Here is a 24,093-nt window from a genome sequence, read left to right on the forward strand (position 1 = left end):
TAAAGTTACATAGAACTAATGTAAAGTTACATAGGAATAATGTGAGGTTACATAGAACTAATGTAAAGTTACATAGAACTATTATAAAGTTACATAGAAATAATGTAAAGTTACATAGAACTATTGTAAAATACATAGAAATAATGTTAAGTTACATAGAACTAATGTAAGGTTACATAGAAATAATGTATAGTTACATAGAAATAATGTAAAGTTACATAGAAATAATGTAAAATTACATTGAAATAATGTAAAGTTACAAAATACCATTGATGTCAAGTTGCACCGAATTAATGTAAAGTTACATAGAGGTACATGTAGAGTTATATGAATTAACAATGAAGCTAATTTGCTATGAGAACTGATACGTATAGAGTCATCCTGGATACTCTAGGGTTACCCTATTTCCGTTCTCAGTGTAGGTGAGCGTAACCCCTGGAGTTTCCAGGACGGTTTAGAGTCAAAACAATACGTTGAAGTCCTTTCTCATTTAATACAAATAAAACTCAAACGATCTACAAACTGAGACTGACAAAGAAAGAAAACGTTGGTTACAACTCTATGATATAGATTTAGTACTTATTGATTGTATACTGTCTTGGCTAATTCAAAGTTAGAGTCATAACAAAATTATACACCGACACATATTACATTTGTATTCAGGTTTTGGCAGATTCAAGTTTAGTCATAATTAAACCATCTTTGTAACAATCGTATTTTGTGTTTTGGCTAACTCAATTGAACCCTTTCACCACCGTATACCATAATGGACTCATCCCGATTAATGCATGGAAGAGTTTACTAAAGTAACATAGGGGTGAAAGGGTTGAGAGTCACACATGTAACAAAGTGATGCCATACTCCTGAACTCCAAATGCGTTATTATTTAATTTACCGTATTATCAATAGTAAACAGACATTACCAGGAGTTAACTATTATCTAATTTACCGTATTATCAATAGTAAACAGACATTACCAGGAGTTCACTTAAAGAGTCAAATGGCACCTTCATTCAAAACATAACATTCTGACGTTCACTAAAAAAAAAAATCAGTTGAAAAATGGTTTGTTTTGTGGGATTAATAGCTACACCTAGATATCATACTTGAAAACCTTATAAGAATTATACTTATGGAATACAAAAAAAAACAAAATTTAACTTAATCTATGTTCTTCTGTCTGATGTCAACACAGTGTTACCCCAAAAAGGTTCACACTTCAATATCCAATCTCAAATAGAATCCATGTTAGTCCACAGTATGCATTATCAGCAGTGTATTTGAGACCAACTTACTGAAACAGGGAACATACGAGATTAAATACGATATGGATCTGTTCAAGGCCATCTTACTGAAGCAATGAGACTTTGTATAACATGACCTACATAATTATAAAGTCCTAGGGATAACGACTTCAGCTCGACACATAAGGTTCGTTGATGTTCCGCGTCCGGCCGAAGCTCATACCACTTTGGGAAGCTCCCTTGTTGGAGCCGGCCTGCAGACCGATTACCGTCTGTCCCTTGTTCATAACCTCCTCGTTAAAGTTACGAGGGTTGTAATCCGCTTCTTTTGGTCCCAAGACAGATCCTGTAAACCCATTCTTCTGAGCCTGAAATAAGATATAACCAAAGATCAACAGCTATTAAAATGACACAGGGGTTTCTGCTAGTTACCAGCATAACTAGTCCGAGTTTCCTCCAGCCCTGACAGAAATATGTCTGGCGTGTGTGTGTGCGCGGAGGATCCACACCAGACATCTATCTGTCAAAATGTCTTAGTCTGGTGTCAGGGCCAGATGAAACTCAAGCTACAGCATAGCAATATTTTAAAACAAACTGACTTTGATACATAAATGTGCTAAAAAATATTAATGAGAAGACAAATATAAAAAAAATAAAAAAATATCCGAATTAAATATTATATGTATTTTTTCAAACTACGTACCGCCCTGCCCAGCCCATGGAGGGTGTTGACAACCGCCAGCATGTTAACGTTCTCAAAGAGATCTGGCGTGTTGAATTGGTCCTCCTTAGCAACACCGTATCCGTAAATGGCAGACAGGAAGTTGGCGATGTTCTCCATCTTGTGGTAGTTAGTCATTGGTTTGTTTATTTTCTTCACTGAGCCAGGTGACAGAGTGTTTATTAATCTGGAACAAATTTTAAACATATATCAATGTAATCTTCTCCCTTTATAAGAATCGGTTTCGAAGTTACTTCGGCTATCCTACTATTGTGGAAGATGCACTGTTAAGCGCTTTAGTACATTGTACTTTGATCAAAATCATTCTTGGAGATTATTCTTTGATCAGACACATTTTGGTACATTGTACTTTGATCAAAATCATTCTGGGAGATTATTCTTTGATCAGACACATCTTGGTACATTGTTCTTTGAGCAGAAACATTCTGGTACATTGATCGTTGAGCAGAAAACATTCTGGTACATTGTTCATTGATCAGAAACATTCCGGTACATTGTTCTTTTATCAGGAAAATTCCGGTATATTGTTCATTGATCAGAAACATTCTGGTACATTGTTCATTGATCAGAAAAATTCCGGTACATTGTTCATTGATCAGGATCATTCTGTGAGATTGTTCTTTAATCAGACACATTTTGGTTCATTGTTCATTGACCAAGAAACAGTCTGGTAGATTGTTTATTGATGCTTTGGCAGATTTCTCTTTCATCTGAAACATTTCTGGTAACATTGTTGCGCTATCTAAATGTTCTGGAAGACTGTGCATAAGTCTAAACGTTCCGGTTGATTTTCTTTTGTCAAAAATGTTTTAAAAGGTTGTTCAATGCCTGACATTCTGTTAGATCATTCCTTGATTTCAAACCTGTGGTAGATTAGTCCATGGACAGGTTGTTTCTTATCCGAGTGATTTTGATTTTGAATTCATATTACATCAGAAATCATTTGACTCAAATGTGTGCATCAACAAGGTGGGCACACTGGTGCGCCACCTTGTTGATGAGACAAGAAGACTAGTTCGATCCTTTGATGCAGAGAGCGAAAGTGAGCATAACCCCTTGAGTATCAAGGGTTAAAGGTGTGTTTTTGTTAGCCATGCAATGTTTTACTTACTTGCAAAGGACGATACCGTCCATGAGACTTTTGTGTAGTCCGTCCCACGTTAAAGGTTGACTTCTGTCGGAACCCTACAACACAAGCGAAACGTCAAAATATGAGTTTACATTTTTATGATTTGTGCGTTCCAGCAACAGATACTGAAACGGCAGAGAGTACAATGTTGTAATGGAGCAACGCGGGTTTCTGTCCCCTGTTTGTCACCAAGAGGATGTCAAAGGAGAAAAATAAGTATGCAAGGAACCCGTAAACACCATCTACGCTTTACGAAGTAAATGAATTACATTACATATTTCAAACATTTTACAACGCCATCGTTTTTCAAGAAAATTCTGAGCTCAAAAATGGGTTCAATGGAAGTACAATGAACTCGGATCTGTTCAAACAATTTACTCCGAGAAAACCAGGCGGTATCTTATATAGAATGGAAACCGGACATTACAACATTTTTTATTGCACAGAGAAATATAACATATATATCAAGGGGTAAGTATTGTTTGCCGGTGTTAGTTTTGAGATGGTACATAAACGTAGGTAGTTCGGTTTATTTTGTCTGCATTGTTTAGTTCTCTTGGGGACTTCCGCGTGAGACAGTTTATGTCTGTGACATGCTAGTTTTTGTGTCTGACTAACAAGATTGTATTATTATGAGACATACATCTTTATTGTACATGTACCTCTAGTGAAAATCCTGTATTCTGATTGGTCGAGACAAATTGTTCATTTCACACTAGCTCATTCGCTTTAACATTGAGTCAATGGAAGGTTGTTTCCCAACGCCCTAGCAACAAGTTACAGTGATTGTGACAGTGCAAAATAGTAACCACACCAAGAAAAATGCGCAAATGGTTCGATTCAGCCGCTATGGTTTATTCCAGTATAATAAAATAAATACTACAATCATTAGGCCTAGAGTGTGACAGTGCCTAGTATCACCCCGAGGGTATCATTGTCACCCGAGGCGAAAGGTGACAGTGATACCCTCGGGGTCACCATAGACAATGTCACACTCTAATGAAGTGAAGCATTTATATTATATCCAGTCTCGTCCAAGTCTACGTGTGTGACATGTGATATTTGTATGAGTTTTACCTGGACCAGTTCCTCGCCGATGACCTCTTCAATCCAGAGACGGGCCTCCTGCTCTCGGTCAATTTCATTGTTATATTGATCTCTTCGCTACAAATATTCAGACGTTTCAATTAGGATATATATTGTACTCACAAACAGACAGACATCGATACTCAGCTAGTCAAGATTTTTTTCCGAGTTAGAACACGTACAGGTATTCAAAAAGCCAACGCAATTATAACATACACATGTATATATACATATATACAATATCAGAGGTATGGGAAAACCAGTCGAGAAGTTATACTTCTTAATTATATTCTACAACATGACATATAATCATTAGCACCAACCTACATGTAACTGGGCCCTAGCTGTGATCAAATGTCACTTTTCAGAATTTCTTGTTCAACAAACAGCTTCATCAATGGTCATTACATATAAAATTTTACGATAAGATACGTCATTATTTTGATAAGAAAAAAATAGTTCACAAAAAAAATCTACACCGACATGTACACACAGAAAATGCTAATGCAATCTATTGCATCACATGCAGTGCACAATGCAGTTTAAAATAAGTTATGTCTATTCATGTACAGCAATTTGTAAAGAGAAATAAAGAAATTGAACTTGGAGTATGTTGTTCAAAACTCTATAAAGTTCACTCACAGGCACCTGCTTCCGTTATTTAGCTAGATAAATTTGTCACAATTTGTTATAACGTGTATCCAATACTGATAACGGACTCTGGTTCGTTAAAGGGAAATAACTCCAACATATTTAGCCCTACCTTTCGGTCTATCTCCGCTGACAGCCCGTATCCCCGCATACGTTTAGACATGTTTTCTTAGTGACGCCTGAAACACAGAAGCACGTACAATTGTATACCTACTGTAAGTAAAATTAACCAAATGTTCCAATCTATTCAGTTCTTTAAACAAAAAAAACAAAAACAAAAATCATTTTTTGATGTGTTTTCCCCTAACCTTAGTAAATTATTTAGACCAAACAAAATGTTATTGCATACATATTTACAAAAGGGTTGCACGCGAGTTATGCCAACTTATATAATCCTTTCTCTTGTTACAAGGTAATATATATTTACAATCAGGCAGTAGTCTAACTAGTCTTCAATTCAATTTAAAAAAAAAACAGTGAGGAAAAGAGAAAGATAAGTGAAAACAAATATTAACGCAAATATGTATCATATTATGTATGGAGACGCAAATATGTATAATATAAAGTATGGAGACGCAAATATGTATAATATAAAGTATGGAGAAATATATTTAACGCAAACATGTATCATATAAAGTATGGAGAAATATATTTAACGCAAATATGTAGAATATAAAGTATGGATAAATATATTTAACGCAAATATATATCATTTTAAGTCTGGAGAAATATATTTAACGCAAATATGTATCATATTAAGTATGGAGAAATATATTTAACGCAAATTTGTATCATATTAAGTATGGAGAAATATATTTAACGCAAATTTGTATCATATTAAGTAAGAATAAATATAGGCGATCTTCTGTAACGGAAGAGGAACCTATAACTAGATATGATAATATATGTATTTAGTTAATTGTATGCAAATACATTAATTGGTATGCAAACACGTGCCCAGGAATACGCTACGATACGACCTAGGGGTCAATCACATTACTGCTGATGATAGCTATGTCTTCCGGGAAAGCGTATAATTTACCGATTAAAAGGATGATGTGATCGATACAGGGCCCGCATAACCTGGACACACCTGTATCGCACATTGATGGCTTAGTGACATGTTGAGTAAATCTATATATAGGTGATATGTTCATATTGATTAACTCATTCGCCCCTCAAATTTCATAATGAACTATTCCAACCTTTGAGTTGGAAGAGTTCAAATGTGTCTTCAGTGGTGAATCAGTTGAAATAGTAAACAAAATACACATGTATGTCTGTCCTTAATGGATTCAAATGATCGTAGAATATACACAAACATTGTATTTCTACATACATGTATTTAAAACAATAAAATTGTACTTAACGCAGTTTGAAGTTAATGGATTTTGTTACTGATAACGTATTAGTGAGGACAGCCCTTGCCCCGGGCAAATCATATAAAACTTAGGTCTAATTGATTTTTATGTGAACATTATTCTGATTTAGCAGAAGACTGTTATTAGGTAGAAACCAAAGAGAGAACCATTGAAAAGTAAATTTATACAAAGATTATTATGTTACCGCCAAAAATATTGCTTTGAAGAATATTAATATAGACCTAAGCAAATACAATGACTTTTGAGAAAATTCTTGATTAAAGACAGGAAATTGACCGATCAAACCAACACGTCAGAACTAACGAGGTTCCACAAAATTCGACTGCGCAAAAAAACGAGTTTCCACTAAATACAGCAACTAGAATGTCTTAACTAACGAGGTTCTATTGTATACAGAAGCTAAACTGTCCGAACTAACGGAGTTCTATTGTATACAGAAACCAAACTGTCCGAACTAACGAGGTTATATTGTATACAGAAGCCAAACAGTTCGAACTAACGAGGTTCTATTGTTTACAGAAGCCAAACTGTCCGAGCTAACGAGGTTCTATTGTATACAAAAGCCAAACAGTTCGAACTAACGAGGTTCTATTGTATACAGAAGCCAAACTGTCCGATCTAACGAGGTTCTATTGTATACAGAAGCCAAACAGTCCGAACCAACGAAGTTCTATTGTATACAGAAGCTAAACTGTCCGAACTAACGAGGTTCTATTGTATACAGAAGCCAACGAAACCACTAACGAGGTTCTATTGTATACAGAAGCCAAAATGTCTGGATTTACGAGGTTTCAATGCACACTGGAACCAAATCGACGGGACATCAAGGCGTCACTGTACACAAAAACTAAAGCGTCCGGACTAACGAGGTTCCAGTGTAGACAAAAACCAAAATGTTTTGACTGACGAGGCTCTATTGTATACAGAAAACAAAATGTAGGGACTTCGAGGATCGAACAAATACAGAAACCAAAATGTTGGGACTACATCGTAACAAGGTTCCACTGTATCCAGAAGCCAACATGTCGGGACGAACGAGGTTCCATTTTATACAGAAACCAACATGTCTGGACGAACGAGGTTCCATTTGATACAGAACCCAACATGTCGGGACGAACGAGGTTCCATTTTATACAGAAACCAACATGTCAGGACGAACGAGGTTCCATTTTAACCAGAAGCCAACATGTCTGAACTGACGAGGTTCTCGGTATCGTATACAGATATCAACTTTGAAAACCAAACGAATGTGGTTTTCAATGTACAAATGTGTCCGGACGATCGAAAGCCTATTGTCTTTCACTTCCCGAACCGTCGGCTCTGATAAGAACCAGCTACGATCTCAGGGACAATAACATCACCATTCTGTCTTTGTAGGTTATACATTCCTGTGATTCAACAGAGAGGCTATAAGTAAATTAGGGGTTTAGTTGATGACCTTTACCCTTTCCATGATAGTACTGGCCCTGGGACCAATTTCGTGGTGCCCTCTGACCTTAAAACACTCGCTTTAACTCTAAACGTAAATCACACATGACAACCACAATAACAGTATAATGGTACACATTACTACAAAGAATGTTTTAGATATCTCAAAGGGAAATATCACCCCTGACAATAGACGACGTAACGAGACATCAGCAACTCCCTCGGTCCACCAACCTATGTCTAGTCTCCCTCGACCAACCTATCCTTAAAGTAACACGAAAGTGTCAACACCATTGGTGGTCGGGTGGTCGGGTGGTGCAATGGATTGCGCACTTGCCTATCCTCAAGAAGGCCGGGGCTCGATCCCCCTATCGGACAGGAAAAGTTATTGGATCACCTGCCCAACCACCACGGTTTTCTCTGGGTGCTCGCATTTCCTCCCATACACACACCCCCTGTGCGCTTGCGACCAACCCTTAAAGAGTGATTGATATAAGTTGGAAATATATATTTAGACTTAAACTAGTGGTGTTGTAAATGAATAAATTCCATTTCGTAATACCAGAGTTTCCCTCGGCCCACATATCCACCAGATTTCCCCTCGGCCCACATTTGCCCTCGACCCACGTATCTACCAAGGTTTCCCTCGGCCCACCTATCCGCCAGGGCTTCCCTTGGCCAACCTAACTACCAGATTGCCCCTCGGCCCACCTATCTAACAGAGTTTCCCTCTCGACCTATATATATATAAATAAATTCACGATTGGAATTGATTTGTAATTAATCACACATCGGTAATTCCAAAATCGAAGATGCCCCAAGACAACTAAACTTAATAAACATAATCCCCAGCTCACACACAGCTCTGAACACAGGTACCTGAGAATTAAGACAGTTTGCTTTCAGACATTTTCTAATGTAGTAGGGCCATTTTAGAGGTTTAGATCACACTGACATCGGGACCTGATAATTTGTTGGGGTGTCATTTTTACCGAAAGCCTATCTAAACCCCTAAAACATGAAAAAATACTCTGAATACCTTAGTTTAGGTCCAAATACAGCTGTAACAAATTCACATGTCCCTGTGGTTTAAATCAACACTGAAGTATCATTTTCGTCATATATATATATTGATTAAACCTCTAAAACATTCAGCAATGGTTGAAAGTCCATAGCTGTGTCTGTCGTTTGACTCGCACGTCCCTGTGACTCCACAGATCTGTACAGATGTCCCGGACAGATCGTATTTATTAACACTCCAGCCTGAAGTGGACTGAAGGGATTATTAGCAGACCAACATACTTTATTGTTGACCTGTCGTGAACTAATACGACCGGGGTACTACTCCACCGGACAAGCATGGTTCCATTGACCTAACGTTGATACTGTGAACAAAACCCAGTACTGGACTATGTGTCCATTTGTCGCCTGCATAAACAGCATAATGGTATTATTATTTTTTATTGTAAAACGACTTTAAATTAATAAAGACCTATACTGTTATATTTGTTACTATACGAAAGCTGCTTTAACTGTACCAATATATATGTATGTGCACAAGAGAAATAGTGAACTTAAACAGTATTGACAAATTCTAGAATGTATTAAGTTTACATTAAGCTGACCATGCTGTAACAGATGTGTTTTGTATGCTTACGCACCCGTTATAATGTTCCTTCTGTTGGCGGTATATTGTGTGAGGCACTTGCAATACAAACAACATATCAACGCGGATATTTAATAAAGTCTTCAGAGGAATCATTCCCGATGTCATTGAATGCTTCCCGTTACAATGAAATAGCCAGTAAGGTAGGAATTGTCCCAGATCCAAATTTATATCACAACAATATAATGCCGCCAATGTCGGATGGTCAATTCATATGTCTCTGACTTAACTATCCAAAATCGACTGGACAAAACCTCATTCATATAGGTTTGGTTGATAGTGTTCGAAGACAAACGAAGCCAAATCAGGATGTAAGTGAAAACGAAAAAATTGTCATCGTCCTTTTGAACCATCGTCTTCACACAACTACCAGCTTGTCGACGAATCCATTTCCCCTTGGACATAACTACACCGCCGAGGTAACTTTACTCAACCTTCAGCGAAAACCCTCCCTCCTCGACGAAATCCCTCATGTGTCGACGACAGTTGTCAATCGGGAACCGTCGACACTTTCCGTACACGAGAAAGTGTATTTTCTCGTTTTCGAAAAGTGCCGACGGTTCCCGATTGTAGCCTATAAGTTGACTACAGTAAGGTTAATTTTGATTATAGCCACTAAATGCAAGACAAAATCGGCTTTTAGATAAACTGGTGTTTCCCCCCACGAATATGACCTCCCTGGAGATATATAAAATTTGTAATGCTGATAAAATAATTTCTAAAATGTCAATGCCTCACTTTTGGCCATTTGTTGAGCGTTCGCCCCTGTGAGGAAGGCTTTGGGTTCTGTCCCCTGGCCGAGACATACCAAAGTCTTTAAAAATGGCAGTTTCTACTCCTGCTTAACGCTCAGCAAATTAGGAGTGGGACGACTGGTTCGCCCGTTGTCAGTATAATGTGACCGGGTGGGGCGTCCTGCTGGGTGTCTTCGGCAGTATGTTTCAGTGAGGTAGCACTATAAAGTCGGCATCAGTTCCGCGCTATTACAAGAAGACAAACACGAACATATCGCAGCCTCCCAAAATACACACACATACACTACACGCATGCATCTTGCACACAGGGGAGGCCGTCCTTAAATGACCTTAGCTGTTAATAGGACGTTAAACAAAATCAAACAAAAAACAAACAAAAAATCATACGGACAAAATACTGACTCAATGCCATTCTTTCATTTGCACAAGAATATTGTAAAACGATATTTGACCTGTAATAAGTATTATTTCAATCAATTAATGATGTCTAAAAGTTGAGAAACAATTTCAGATGCATTTTTATTTTTCAACAACTTTTCTCCTTCTTTCATTATTCAATAAACCTTATACTTTTCCGAACACATTTTTCACACTGAGCTGCTGACTTAAGCAAGTCTAGTGAATCCTGATTGACTTTTGTTGTTAGGTGTGTGTATTCGGTCATCAATGACCACGTCTCTCTGACCTCACAAACTATTTCCCCGTGTCCTGTGTGGTACGCTTATCATACACATACCTTCACGCTAGTGTTCGCTATGTATCAATATTTGATGAATACTATCTACTAGTAGAAAGTTGACTTGCGTAGACAATTAGTTATCTCGGGGGCTAGAGTTGAAAAGGGTTGCATATTTGCAGAATGATACAACAAGATTAGAGTAAGAAGGCGTTACATCGAAACACATATCGACTCGAACGATCAAAGCGGAAAACTGCAATGGCGACAAATTACGGAAAACGGGACCCAGAACATGAGATAGAAAGTTAAACAAACTATAAATGGAACTTGAACGAGATCAATTGAACAATAAAATTACTGATTAAACTAATCAACCGCTGAACATTTCGGAAGTCCTGATACCTTTCGGAATATGTAGATCCTAGTATATCTTTCATGTCAGCAATATACAGACGAAACCATTAAACGTGGCAGCACAATCGTAAAGATGTTTTTTTAAAGACATTTTTAAATACGTCGTCAGAATTGAGATTAAAGGATTCAAACATTTCTAAATACCTTCCAAGTGTCGAACAAATGTCGCTGTATAAGGCTGATTTTCGGTCCAGATGAATACTACTTCCAAAATACGTAAACGTATTGATACATAATTATAATCTCTCTCCTTTCATATACATTTCTACATGTTTACCTGGAAGAAGAGCATGTAGTGTGTGTATAGGATATTTACCGGGGCAGTAAATCATTCCCGTAGATCTAAGGCGACTGTCTGTAGTAAATGTCTCAGTCAGCTGTTACTACAGCTTCTAACTGGAGAGGTGAGAATGTCGACAGAGTGGGAGGAGGGATGAATGGTTATAATCTGTGTTTCGTATGTTTTATGGCAAGCAGATGTACAAAGATACAGTTAAACAAAATCATGTAGAGACTATCTGTGCAAGTGTGTGAGCGAGCCGATTAACAAAACTCCCATCTACCTGAGGACATGACACACGCAATTTCATTTGATTTCACATGTGAACATAAAGCTGAAATAAATAGGACGAGCATTTTTTTTAAAGTGTCATTTCGGTTAAAGAAATCCAATAAAAATCATTTTATCAGCCATTTCTCTACTGAGAGAAGTTTACCTGAACATTGCTGTATTTTAGTGTGTGCATCGTAAAACAACAATCTTAGTCACTTCAGCGTTTGATTCAAAACTTTTTACAATGCTACAAAAATGACTTCCAAGCGTCACGTGCACGTGAACAATATTTAAATGTAATCACGTGACAACACTTGCATTTTTCTTCTTCTTCTTCCGATATTTGCGACAGAACTCATAGGTATGAGTGCAATTGTCGCAATCAAAATAACTTAACTTCCATTTGGTTGGTGTAGTACTTGTTCATACAGGAAACATAAAATACATCTAAACTTTTCCACTTCATTTCCTTAATGTATGGGTGTGCCATTTTAAGAAAAGAAAAAAAAACCGTTTTAAAATACTGCAAAGGAAAGCAGTTTGGTTGAATATTAAAGTAAAACATGCTACCGAAATAAGCGACTTGTGTGTTGCAAATCGCTTAGGACACACACCTGGCCACGACGCTAAAAGTTTGCATCATTGAAACAGTCCAAATGTACATTTATACATAGGGAAATAAAGGTCTTTTTTGTATTTCTTATATCGTTTAAGGTATGCTATGGATGTGTGTAAACCTAAAATTGTCGATTCAGCAGCCAGTCAATCATATTGTATGGGCAGTGAACGGAACTAGAATGGAACTAGCTTTGAGACAAAGTTTAGAGTAGTGGTTGTTATTTCATAGGAACCCGTGTGAAAGTAATCTGTCGGGAAAACAAGGTGAATGCATTAGATTTACATGTAGACGTGTGTCACATCGACCCACGGCGGGAGTGTGACAAATAGGGAATAACGTACCGAAAGTTCAGGAGGAATTGTACCTGTATTATACCTGGTATTGAAAGTGCTACATGAACCTAGATATGGAACTTTCAGAAGCATAAACTCTGAATTTCAAAATGACATTTTAACACTTATCTCAAAACGTAACCTTCCACATACACGAACAACTTTTTTACATGTGGAAGGTTTGAATAAACATTATTGTTGAAGGTTAACGTTGTATGTTCATGCAAGCTTACCTGGTCTTAGTCGTGACGTAGATAGGTATAGAAAGTGTTACACCTGGTACAGTGTAGGTCAGATACCACAGGTAGCACTTACACCCTTCCGTTACAGTCAAGTCAGTGTGACACAAATCGTAAGAATTTGTAACCGATCGGCGCCCGACGGGGCGGAACTCTTCTAGGTTCTCTAAGCCCTAACCAATACATGTGGTATTGTTCCCAACTCTAACCTGGAAACATTGTTACTTGTACCGTACGTAGTACCTACAGTTTACTCCAATGATGACCATCGGACCATGTAATACATGTTAGAGTCTGGAGTAGCATGTGTAGCTTCTAAAGTTAACAACGAGGAAGGAATCACCCTCCTACACGTCAGTAAAACTGAAATGTAAACTACCTTATACTTCATTACCGAGACAGCCTTTACTACTCTACCGAGACAGCCATGCTTTACTACCGATACTGTCATACTACACTACCGCGACAACCATACTACCGAGACAGCCATGCTTTACTACCGATACTGTCATACTAAACTACCGAGACAGCCATATATTTTTACTACCGAGACAGTAATACTACACTACCGCGACAGCCATATTACACTACCGAGACAGCCATGCTTTACTACCGATACTGCCATACTACACTACCGCGACAACCATACTAAACTACCGAGACAGCCATATATCTTTACTACCGAGACAGCAATACTACACTACCGCGACAGCCATATTACACTACCGAAGCAGCCATGCTTTACTACCGATACTGCCATACTACACTACCGCGACAACCATACTAAACTACCGAGACAGCCATATATCTTTACTCCCGAGGCAGCAATACTACACTCCCGCGACAGCCATATTACACTACCGAGACAGCCATGCTTTCCTACCGATACTGTCATACTAAACTACCGAGACAGCCATATATTTTTACTACCGAGGCAGCAATACTACACTACCGCGACAGCCATATTACACTACCGAGACAGCCATGCTTTACTCCCGATACTGCCATACTACACTACCGCGACAACCATACTAACCTACCGAGACAGCCATATATCTTTACTACCGAGGCAGCAATACTACCCTACCGCGACAGCCATATTACACTACCGAGACAGCCATGCTTTACTACCGATACTGTCATACTAAACTACCGAGAGAGCCATATATTTTTACTACCGAGACAGCCATATATTTTTACTACCGAGACAGCAATACTACACTTTACCGCGACAGCCATACTACCGAGACAGCCATGCTTTACTACCGATACTGTCATACTAAACTACCGAGACAGCCATATATTTTTACTACCGAGACAGCAATACTACACTACCGCGACAGCCATATTACACTACCGAGACAGCCATACTAAACTAACGAGACAGCCATATATTTTTTACTACCGAGACAGCAATACTACACTACCTCGACAGCCATACTACACTACCGCGACAGCCATACTACACTACCGCGAAGGCCATACTACACTACCGAGACAGCCATACTTCACTATGGAGACAGCCGTACTTCACTATCGAGTCAGCCATACTATACACTACCGAGACAGCTATACTTAACTACCGCGACAGCCATACTTCACTACCAAGACAGCCATACTTTACTACCGAGACAGCAATACTACACTACCGCGACAACCATACTTTACTACCGATACTGCCATACTACACTAACGAGACAGCCATACTACACTACCGCGACAGCCATATTACACTACCGAGACAGCCATACTTTACTACCGAGACAGCAATACTACACTACCGCGACAGCCATACTTTACTACCAAGACAGCCATACTACACTATCGAGACAGCTATACAGTATTACCGAGACAGCCATACCTTACTTCCGAGACACCCATACAATATTACCGAGGCAGCCATACTTCACACCTGTGGCTGCTATACATGCCTTGCTGCTATACTTGTCATACTTTAATACCAAAGATGCCGTATCATACTACCGAGACAACAATACAATATTCATTATTATACTACAGAGACGGTCATACGATACTACCGAGACAGTCCTTATCAAATATTGCCACTTTCTTGCTGCTATATCTGTCGTACCTTACTACCAAGACTGCCATACAATAATACCTTGATAGCCAGACTTTAATACTGTGGCTGTCATACTCATCGAATAATGTCATACTTGCCTTGCTGCTATACTTGTCATACTTTACTATCGAGGCTGCCATACAATAGTATCGAGACAGCCATACAATTTTACAGAGACAGTCATACTTTACTCCTAAAGCCGAAAAACAATATTACAGTGAAAGCAATACTTACTCCCTAAGCCGCCATATATTGTCGCGACAGCCATACTTTTACTATTTAAGCCGCCATACTATACTACAGATACAGCCATACTTAGTTACTTCTGAAGTCGCCATACAATACAACAGAGACAGTCATATCTACTCCTGAGTCGTCATACAATACTACAGAGACAGCCATACTTACTCCTGAAGCCGCCATACAGTACAACAGAGACAGTCATACTTACTCCTGAAGCCGCCATACAATACTACAGAGACAGCCATACTTACTCCTGAAGCCACAATACAGTACAACAGAGACAGCCATACTTACTCCTGAAGCCGCCATACAATACTACAGAGACAGCCATACTTTCTCCTGAAGCCGTCATACAATACTACAGAGACAGCCATACTTACTCATGAAGCCACAATACAGTACAACAGAGACAGCCATACCCACTCCTAAAGCCATCATACAATACTACAGAGACAGCCATACTTACTCCTGAAGCCATCATACAATACTACAGAGACAGCCATACTAACTCCTGAAGCCGTCATACAATACTACAGAGACAGCCATACTTACTCCTGAAGCCACAATACAGTACAACAGAGACAGACATACTTACTCCTGAAGCCGCCATACAATACTACAGAGACAGCCATACTTACCCCTGAAGCCGCCATACAATACTACAGAGACAGACATACTTACTCCTGAAGCCGCCATACAATCCTACAGAGACAGCCATACTAACCCCTGAAGCCGCCATACAATACTACAGAGACAGCCATACTACCTCCTGAAGCCGTCATACAATACTACAGAGACAGCCATACTTACTCCTGAAACCGCCATACAATACTAGAGACAGTTTCATACTTACTCCTGAAGCCGCCATACAATACTACAGAGACAGTCATACTTACTCCTAAAGCCGCCATACAATACAACAGAGACAGCCATACTTACTCCTGAAGCCGCCATACAATACTACAGAGACAGACAAACTTTACTACCGGGGCCCCTAGTAACTATTGAATTATATTATTACGTCAACCGTCTCATTCACGCGCGTTAAACAATGTTACGCCTTCCACATCGATTTCCTACCGATGAAGAAATAAACATGTCTGACCGAATAATGGATTGATCATCCCAACCAGCTTCCCTCTGACTCTCTCACATTGCCAAAATTACGTCATCTCTGACACGCGTTTTCCCTATCAATCAATGAACCTTGGTCACGTTTCTTTGACAAAGACTTGACGGGAGGACATTTTGGTTGCCATGACGACACGATATTCCTGCTAAGTAGTGACTGATCTCTCTGCTCGATATTGAGTTATACCATTAAAATGATTATACCAAGCTTTAAACTTTACACATGGTACTAGTCACTGTTATACACTGGTTCTGTATACGGGTACTAGCCATTGTTATACACTGGTTTCTGTATACGGGTACTAGCCAGTATTATACACTGGTTTCTGTATACGGGTACAAGCCACTATTATACAATAGTTTCTGTATACGGGTACTAGTCACTGTTATACACTGGTTTCTGCATACGGGTACTAGCCACTATTATACACTGGTTTCTGTATACGGGTACTAGCCACTATTATACACTGGTTTCTGTATACGGTACTAGTCACTGTTATACACTGGTTTCTGTATACGGGTACTAGCCATTGTTATACACTGGTTTCTGTATACGGGTACTAGCCACTGTTATACACTGGTTTCTGTATACGGGTACTAGCCACTTTTTTTACACTGGTTTCTGTATACGGGTACTAGCCACTGTTACACTGTTTCCTATATACGAGTACCCTGTGTCACATATGGTTTCTGTATACGGGTACTAGCCATTGCTATACACTGATTTCTGTATACGGATACTATCCTCTGTTAACAATGGTTTCTGTATACGGGTACTAGCCATTGCTATACACTGATTTCTGTATACGGATACTATCCTCTGTGAACAATGGTTTCTGTATACGGGTCCTAGCCATTGCTATACACTGGTTTCTGTATACGGATACTATCCTCTGTTAACGCTGGTTTCTGTATACGGGTACTTTCCTCTGTTAACAATGGTTTCTGTATACGGGTACTATCCTCTGTTATACAATGGTTTCTGTATACGGGTACTAGCCATTGCTATACACTGGTTTCTGTATACGGGTACGTTCCTCTGTTAACAATGGTTTCTTTATACGGGTACTATCCTCTGTTATACAATGGTTTCTGTATACGGGAACTAGTAATAAACTCAACACCGGTTTCTTCACAATGTACACTTGTCTTACATAGAATACATATGCTGAGATTTAAACGACAATTTAGTGCTTACCTGATTCTATTTGAAGCTATCGAAATTATAATTCTGTTTACAACAATGGTACAGTCCGTCCGGGCTCGACAACAATCGTTTGAGTATAGTTTTTATACAAATAATTAACATAACACGGTGTGATGTGGCCCGGCTCCGGTCACGTGACTCTGAGACATGAATGATAACTTTCAGACTCTCCATCGCTTATGGGATATACATATTTATCATTAAGAATCTGTATACATATATAATATGTGTAATGTTCATATTTCCTGTCGGTCGTGTGTTAACTTGTAAGGAAGGAAGTCATTTTATGTTCGTTGTTGGAATTTATCTTTAAGAATTTAGACATATACTTAATCACCGATATATAAGAACGGATTGCAATACGAGCAGAACATTGAACGAACCCGTAATGTTTAATTCATTGGCAACGATCTCAGATTACCTGTCAATATGTGTATACCTGTAGTATACGGTAAAGTGTGGCAGGCGGTTGTCGGCCGGGTTCAGCCTTTCTGTATAGACAATGGTATAATCTCACTCCGTCATGGACCATTCATTGGTTAATCATTGTCAAGATAAACCTGATATTAAACTGTATAAATTCCCACGAATGGACCTTACCCCACAACCTACCTGATCCAATAACGGCGGTTGTATTCAAGCGGTGACGTAGCAAAGTAAAGAGGTGTAAAGTAGGTACGTAACGGAAGTGTTGGGCCTGTTGGGCCTGTCATTAGCGACATTAAGCGTCGTTCGCCCCCAATCTACTGACAATCTGGACAAAACTTTCAGCTACAATGTACCACCATCTTTTAAAACTGCCTTCATACAGACAGACATATGGAAAGGGAGAGTGGTGGGGTACAAACCCTTACAAACTGTCATTCAAACATTGTTCATATTTGGGCCATGCTTTTTTGATACATGCAAACTCCAAAAACAGTATTTATTACAAACATCCCGACTAGTTTATTCACCATAAATTCTGAATTGTCATTGAATACATTACCAATTTGGAGTAAAATACTTTGTTTAAAATCATGATATGAACTTGTATAATCAATGCATCTGTTTATACTTGATGACAACATATGGAGGTAAATCCCTTCCTCCAAATCATATAAGACCAATCTTTAAGGAAGGACGACTTTCCTTAATATGGACACATTCGAGAAATGCTATTTGCCCTTCAAGACTCTTCCTCCTACTCTTAAAGCACAGGAGGACAATTTGTAGACCAGGACCTTAGTACTGAACTACTAACATATAACACGGCGCAAGATATTCCCTCCCCCCTAGTCAATGAAGACATCCGAACAGAACAAAACTACCTCACTTAAACATGTGAAAACACCCTTTATATTAACCCCTTGACCTAAGCCCGTGAGGAAATCTAACTGAAGCAGGGTGCACTGTCCTTAGCACATGAGAACATAATTCAGAGCAAGGTCCAATTATTTGGAGCAATGTGCGTTGCTCAAAGACTGCAGTAAACCCTATAGAAGATGGGTAATTGCTCCTTAGAACCTGACGCTCTATAGACACCATGTTAGTATGGGAACCCCACCCTGTAGAAGTCATCTGAAGCTCATAAAGCACCGAACTAGCGGTTGACAAAATATGGTGTTTATCTGAAGCCTAAGTACATTACAGCACGTAAGACGCCATGAGGAAACCCTGTGGAGTATATATACCTGAAGCATACTTAGTACCACGCCGACAGAACACTGACTTCCGTCAGTGAGATGAAAACCCGTAAGGGCGGATTCATGTAGGCGCAAAACCCGTCAACCAACCAACCAATTAGTACCAGAGGTCCCGAAGACAACTTGTGGAGAGTATCTGAAGCCTACGTATATTGCAGCACCTAATTGCATTCTAAGCACCAGAGGTCCCGAGGACATTGTACGCAGTGTACCTGAAGCTTACATATAGGACGCTCTGGGGACACTCGTGGTGTATACCTGAAGCATACTTAGCACCAGAGGTCCCGAGGATATATTGTGGAGTGCATCTGTAGCCTATGTACATTGCAGAAATTATGAAGCACAGAGGAAACCCGGTGCAGTATATCTGCATCACACATAGCACCCGACTTCCTGAAAACACCGTGTACTAGAGTTATATGAAGCTCTATATCCCTTGACTTAATGAGGACATCGTGTCGAGTGTGTCTTCAGTCCACATTTGAAGGGTTTTTCTCATTATGGTTTTATTACCCAGATACCCGAGACAAGCACTCCATAGACAGTCTCCCGACGGTGATATAGCAAACATTCTATGTACATTGTAAATACAGCCAATCCTACCACTAGATTACGGGAGACTTATAGTACACCTATACAAATCGCACTCCCGAAGTTAGCTAGCCTCGCACTACACTTTAGAATCTTATATATACAGTGCATGTACAAACTGTCAACACATTCCCGTCTTAACATTTAGATAATCAACTTCGGTTTCAAGGAGATAATCCTACCGCTGTAGAGACTTCAAAATGCGTTTAGTTCACTTTGAAAGTCTACCTAAATACTGTCTGATAAGGTACATGTGAAGCAAGGCGCAGCTTGTTCCCGGTATGGACATTTGTAATTAGGAGTCAGTGACCCCTCTGACGTACCTTGAACTATACACCTGAACTAATTACAATACGTCAATTTGTAAAGGAAAACATCAAATCTGTCGCTTGACCACTATCAAATAGCTTTCGTTTTACGTGCTGGGCAGAAACATGAAACTATAGTAAGGAAAGAAGGATGTGATGGCTTTGGACGAGGTGTAAAAACCACATGTACTTGACCCCATAACGTCACACTCACTAAAACCGCTTGACCCCACAAGATCAACGCTGACTGTCAATTGTATAAGATACTAAAATACAACGCTATACGTTTGTGAGAAGTAACCTGAAACCTCTATTGGTTCATGTAATACGTGTCTATCTGTCGTGGTATTTATAATTTATAATAAACCTTGTGTGTGTGTGTTATATTACCACGTCTGTCAGCTGTCACATTTAGCAGAATTAGAAAGTGACTAAGGTTTGTAACCAGGACGGTAGTGTAGTACCATTACACTGATTTGGCGGTATGATAATTGGCCTGGTTGACACGGCGACTTTACCATTATACGGTCTATATTCATGTATACACGCTGGAATGTGATGAATTCCACTCCCACACGTAAAAGTTAGTGATATCTAGTCGATTCTAGCCGTGTACATCCGCATTCTTTGTACGTGCAGTAACGTTCTAAGATGTTTTTCTTCGAATTTCATTAGTGATTAATTTTCTAACACGAAAAAGATTTCAACAAAATCCAAAAAGTAATTAATTGTCATCTAAACATTGTCAGCTACGCTAACAAATGATACTGCCTCAAAGATTTTTCAACTTTAAAGGTTTTCCTCCGAGTTGAAAAGTTTTTCCGACAAAATTTCCATTTGAAGATTTCAAGTCTTGAATAATAAATAAACGATAACGTCTGAAGCACTTTCCTTTTCACAGTGTTCATTGTTCGTGTAATGTCAAGCCGTCAAGTATCACCGTACATCATACATGTGTATTGAATGTGTTTTATTCGTATTATGTCTGATAAAAACGGAAAGAAAGACTGACACACCATGCATGAAATATTATAATCCAATTTCCGGCTGTTCCGGTTTCTAGCTCAGCCTCAATAAATACCCATCGACTTGCGTTGCTACACGATGTAGTCTGGTAGGTCTAATGTATATATACAGCTAATACAACAACAGGGGCATTCAACGGAGGCTTGGGATTACAACAAAGGTATAGGACAGCAACAGGGGGCTAGGACAGTCTCATGGCAAGAAGGGCTAGGAATAAAACAGGGACTAAAAACAACAGGGGAAGAGGGGCTAGGATAACAACAGGAGCATTCAACGGAGGCTAAAGATTACAACAAGCTTAAGGGTATAGGTCAGCGAAAGGGGACTAGGACAAACAACAGGGGTAGGGCTACAACAGGGGCTAGAATAACAAAAGGGGGCTGGGAAAACAACACGGGAGGGGGCTCGGATAGCAACAGGGGCTAGTGCTACAACATGGGAATAGGGGTTAAGATAACAAAAGGGGGTTGGGAAAACAACACGGGAGGGGGCTCGGATAGCAACAGGGGCTAGTGCTACAACATGGGAATGGGGGTTAGGATAACAAAAGGGGGTTGGGAAAACAACACGGGATGGGGCTCGGATAGAAACAGGGGCTAGTGCTACAACATGGGAATTGGGGTTAGGATAACAAAAGGGGGCTGGAACAACAACAGGGTGCTAAAGATACAAAAGAAGCTCGAATAACGAGATAATAGGAAAGCAAATGGGACGTTGCCAATAATAGGGGAATGGGGGCTACGATGGGTCTGGGCTAAACCAGGAGCAGAGGTCTACAACAGGGGATTGGGACTACCATAGGGGCCTATAGGACAACAACAGGGCCACATGACTCCATATACATGTAACAGCTAGTAAAACAATGTTTCACAGGAACAAGAAATACAAAAAGGGGCTGGATTCTCGTTTTACTAGTCAATTGTGACGAGGGAATATAAATATTGACATCTGCATCAGTAACCTTTACAATTCGCTAGCATTATAATCAATTAAATGGTGAACTTTAAGCTAGAGAGGGAATTTGTTTCCGTCGCTGAACAACTGCCAACGAAAACACAATACACTCACTCCATCATCCATTCCTGGCATTACACACATGCAAATGAATTACTCATTCAAGTCCAGGCCATATGAAAACTAATTTATTCAGCTCCATATATGGTCAACTGCCGTGGTATTTTAATCACGGGAAGTCTGTGTCTCTAAATTTAGCCCCTCGTCAGAATATTTGGCTCACCACGTATACCATACCTTATCGCGCGGTACATGGATAAGTGAGATATACGGTAACCATACCTGATACATCAGCAAAACGTGTTGGGGTTAACTTTATCAGTGGAGAAATCTACCACTGTATTGTGCATAAACTGCTAATTCAGATAGCTTTCTCCTACTTCACTACAGTTAGTTATTCACGATTCCAATTGTATACACAGGTGAACCCATACCTGTATAAGAAAACTAAAGCGTATTATCTAATTATTATCGATAATAATACATGTACATATTTTCATAATGTTTATGCTATATATAGTATATGATTTGTTGTAATGTAACAAGTGTATGTACATGTATTATGTAACATTAGCAATATACTTACTTTAGAAATGTTTACACGTTTGCCGTATAAAAAGATCACAACAGATTGTTGGTGATCATTTTTTTACTGAACAGTGACCCTTTCATACCGTTTAAAACCATTACATTTTGTACAAGCAGACCAACCCGACCGTGGAAAAATGTATTGTAACATCATACCCTAAACGGGATCCGCAGGTTACTACATTGTATAATAATACGCAAGGACGTCGGGTGAACAGGTATATAAATATATACGGTAGCTGTATCCCCGGGGTACGTCTGGCTGTAGGGTATACGTATAAGCTATAAAACAGACGGACAGGCTTCCTGTAATTATAATGCTATCTCCAATAATGACCTCAGGGTATGATAATATCACGGTATCAAACGCGGTAATATCGATCTCCAGTAGTCTTTATATGTAACGCGTATATAGGGCGATCGTACATCTGTCAATCAGCAGGTATTGTGACAGGTGATTCCGAAACTTACTAATACTGTTGATACATTACATGCGACACATCTTGAAAATAAACATGTTCACTAATTGTACATAAGTATTCGAGCGAGGGTATTACCTCTGTTATTTTTGATGATTTACATACAATGCAGGCTTAAATATTTATATGTACACCATTCCTAATCCCTGATTATCTTCCTTCGTTAATGTGAATACCACGGGTGTTCAAAACGGAAGTACATGTAAAAGTATGGCCACGCTACGGTAGATTCGCACCTGCCGAACAGGTGAAGCGGTACAGTATTTTACCTTTTTAGTGAACAATCGTCAACTATTCATTTGTTATAATGATATGTCACAGTTCTAACTAAAGACATGCCACCATTTGGTATGTACTGGCAATGTCCTGTTCCCCATACAGGTGGGCCGAAACATGGTACACGGGGCAGGGCATGTTTGGTGTCACATACTAGGGGACGGGCGGCCGGAGACAAGTACCGGGGGATCGGGGATCTATAACATATGTACTTACTTTTTTTGTGATGAAATAAAAATAGTAATCCAATAGTCCAGTATAAATCCCAGTTATTAGTGCGTGTTTGTGTTAGACCGTCACGCGAGCTCGTGTGCTACAGCTATGTACTGTGTGTGTGTGGTCACGGAGAGTGACTTGTCCCTGCCTTGCAATTGGTCTGGTGTGCCGAACGAGGGCGTTGTACGGCACCGTACGGAGGCCCATACGTACACGGCGGTGTCTGTCGGGGCACTAGCGACGTAAACCAACGTGCTGTAATTATGACAAGTGAACATGTGCTATAGGTATACACACTTAGTATCTATCAATGATTATATGAATTTA

At 39.3% G+C, this 24,093-nt stretch overlaps 1 protein-coding gene across 3 annotated transcripts; it reads right to left on the reverse strand.

Moving 5' to 3' along the window:
- Positions 1 to 245: 245 nt before the first annotated feature.
- Positions 246 to 24,093, reverse strand: LOC110454799 (calponin-1-like). Of its 3 annotated transcripts, none has more exons than XM_021504512.1 (6): positions 17,575 to 17,593; positions 4,965 to 5,031; positions 4,193 to 4,279; positions 3,098 to 3,171; positions 1,948 to 2,152; positions 246 to 1,612 (listed from the first exon to the last, which is right to left on the reverse strand). In XM_021504512.1, the coding sequence occupies exons 2-6, from the start codon at positions 5,013 to 5,015 to the stop codon at positions 1,415 to 1,417; spliced, it is 615 nt and encodes a 204-aa protein (XP_021360187.1). In that variant the 5' UTR covers positions 5,016 to 5,031; positions 17,575 to 17,593; the 3' UTR covers positions 246 to 1,414. The 3 variants fall into 3 exon arrangements, with proteins under 3 accessions (XP_021360187.1, XP_021360186.1, XP_021360185.1); XM_021504511.1 differs by lacking the exon at positions 17,575 to 17,593 and adding an exon at positions 12,914 to 12,932; XM_021504510.1 differs by lacking the exon at positions 17,575 to 17,593 and adding an exon at positions 23,767 to 24,093 and having other exon boundaries at positions 247 to 1,612.

Source organism: Mizuhopecten yessoensis, unplaced genomic scaffold, assembly GCF_002113885.1.
Source record: "Mizuhopecten yessoensis strain PY_sf001 unplaced genomic scaffold, ASM211388v2 scaffold8071, whole genome shotgun sequence".
Classification (NCBI taxonomy): domain Eukaryota; kingdom Metazoa; phylum Mollusca; class Bivalvia; order Pectinida; family Pectinidae; genus Mizuhopecten; species Mizuhopecten yessoensis.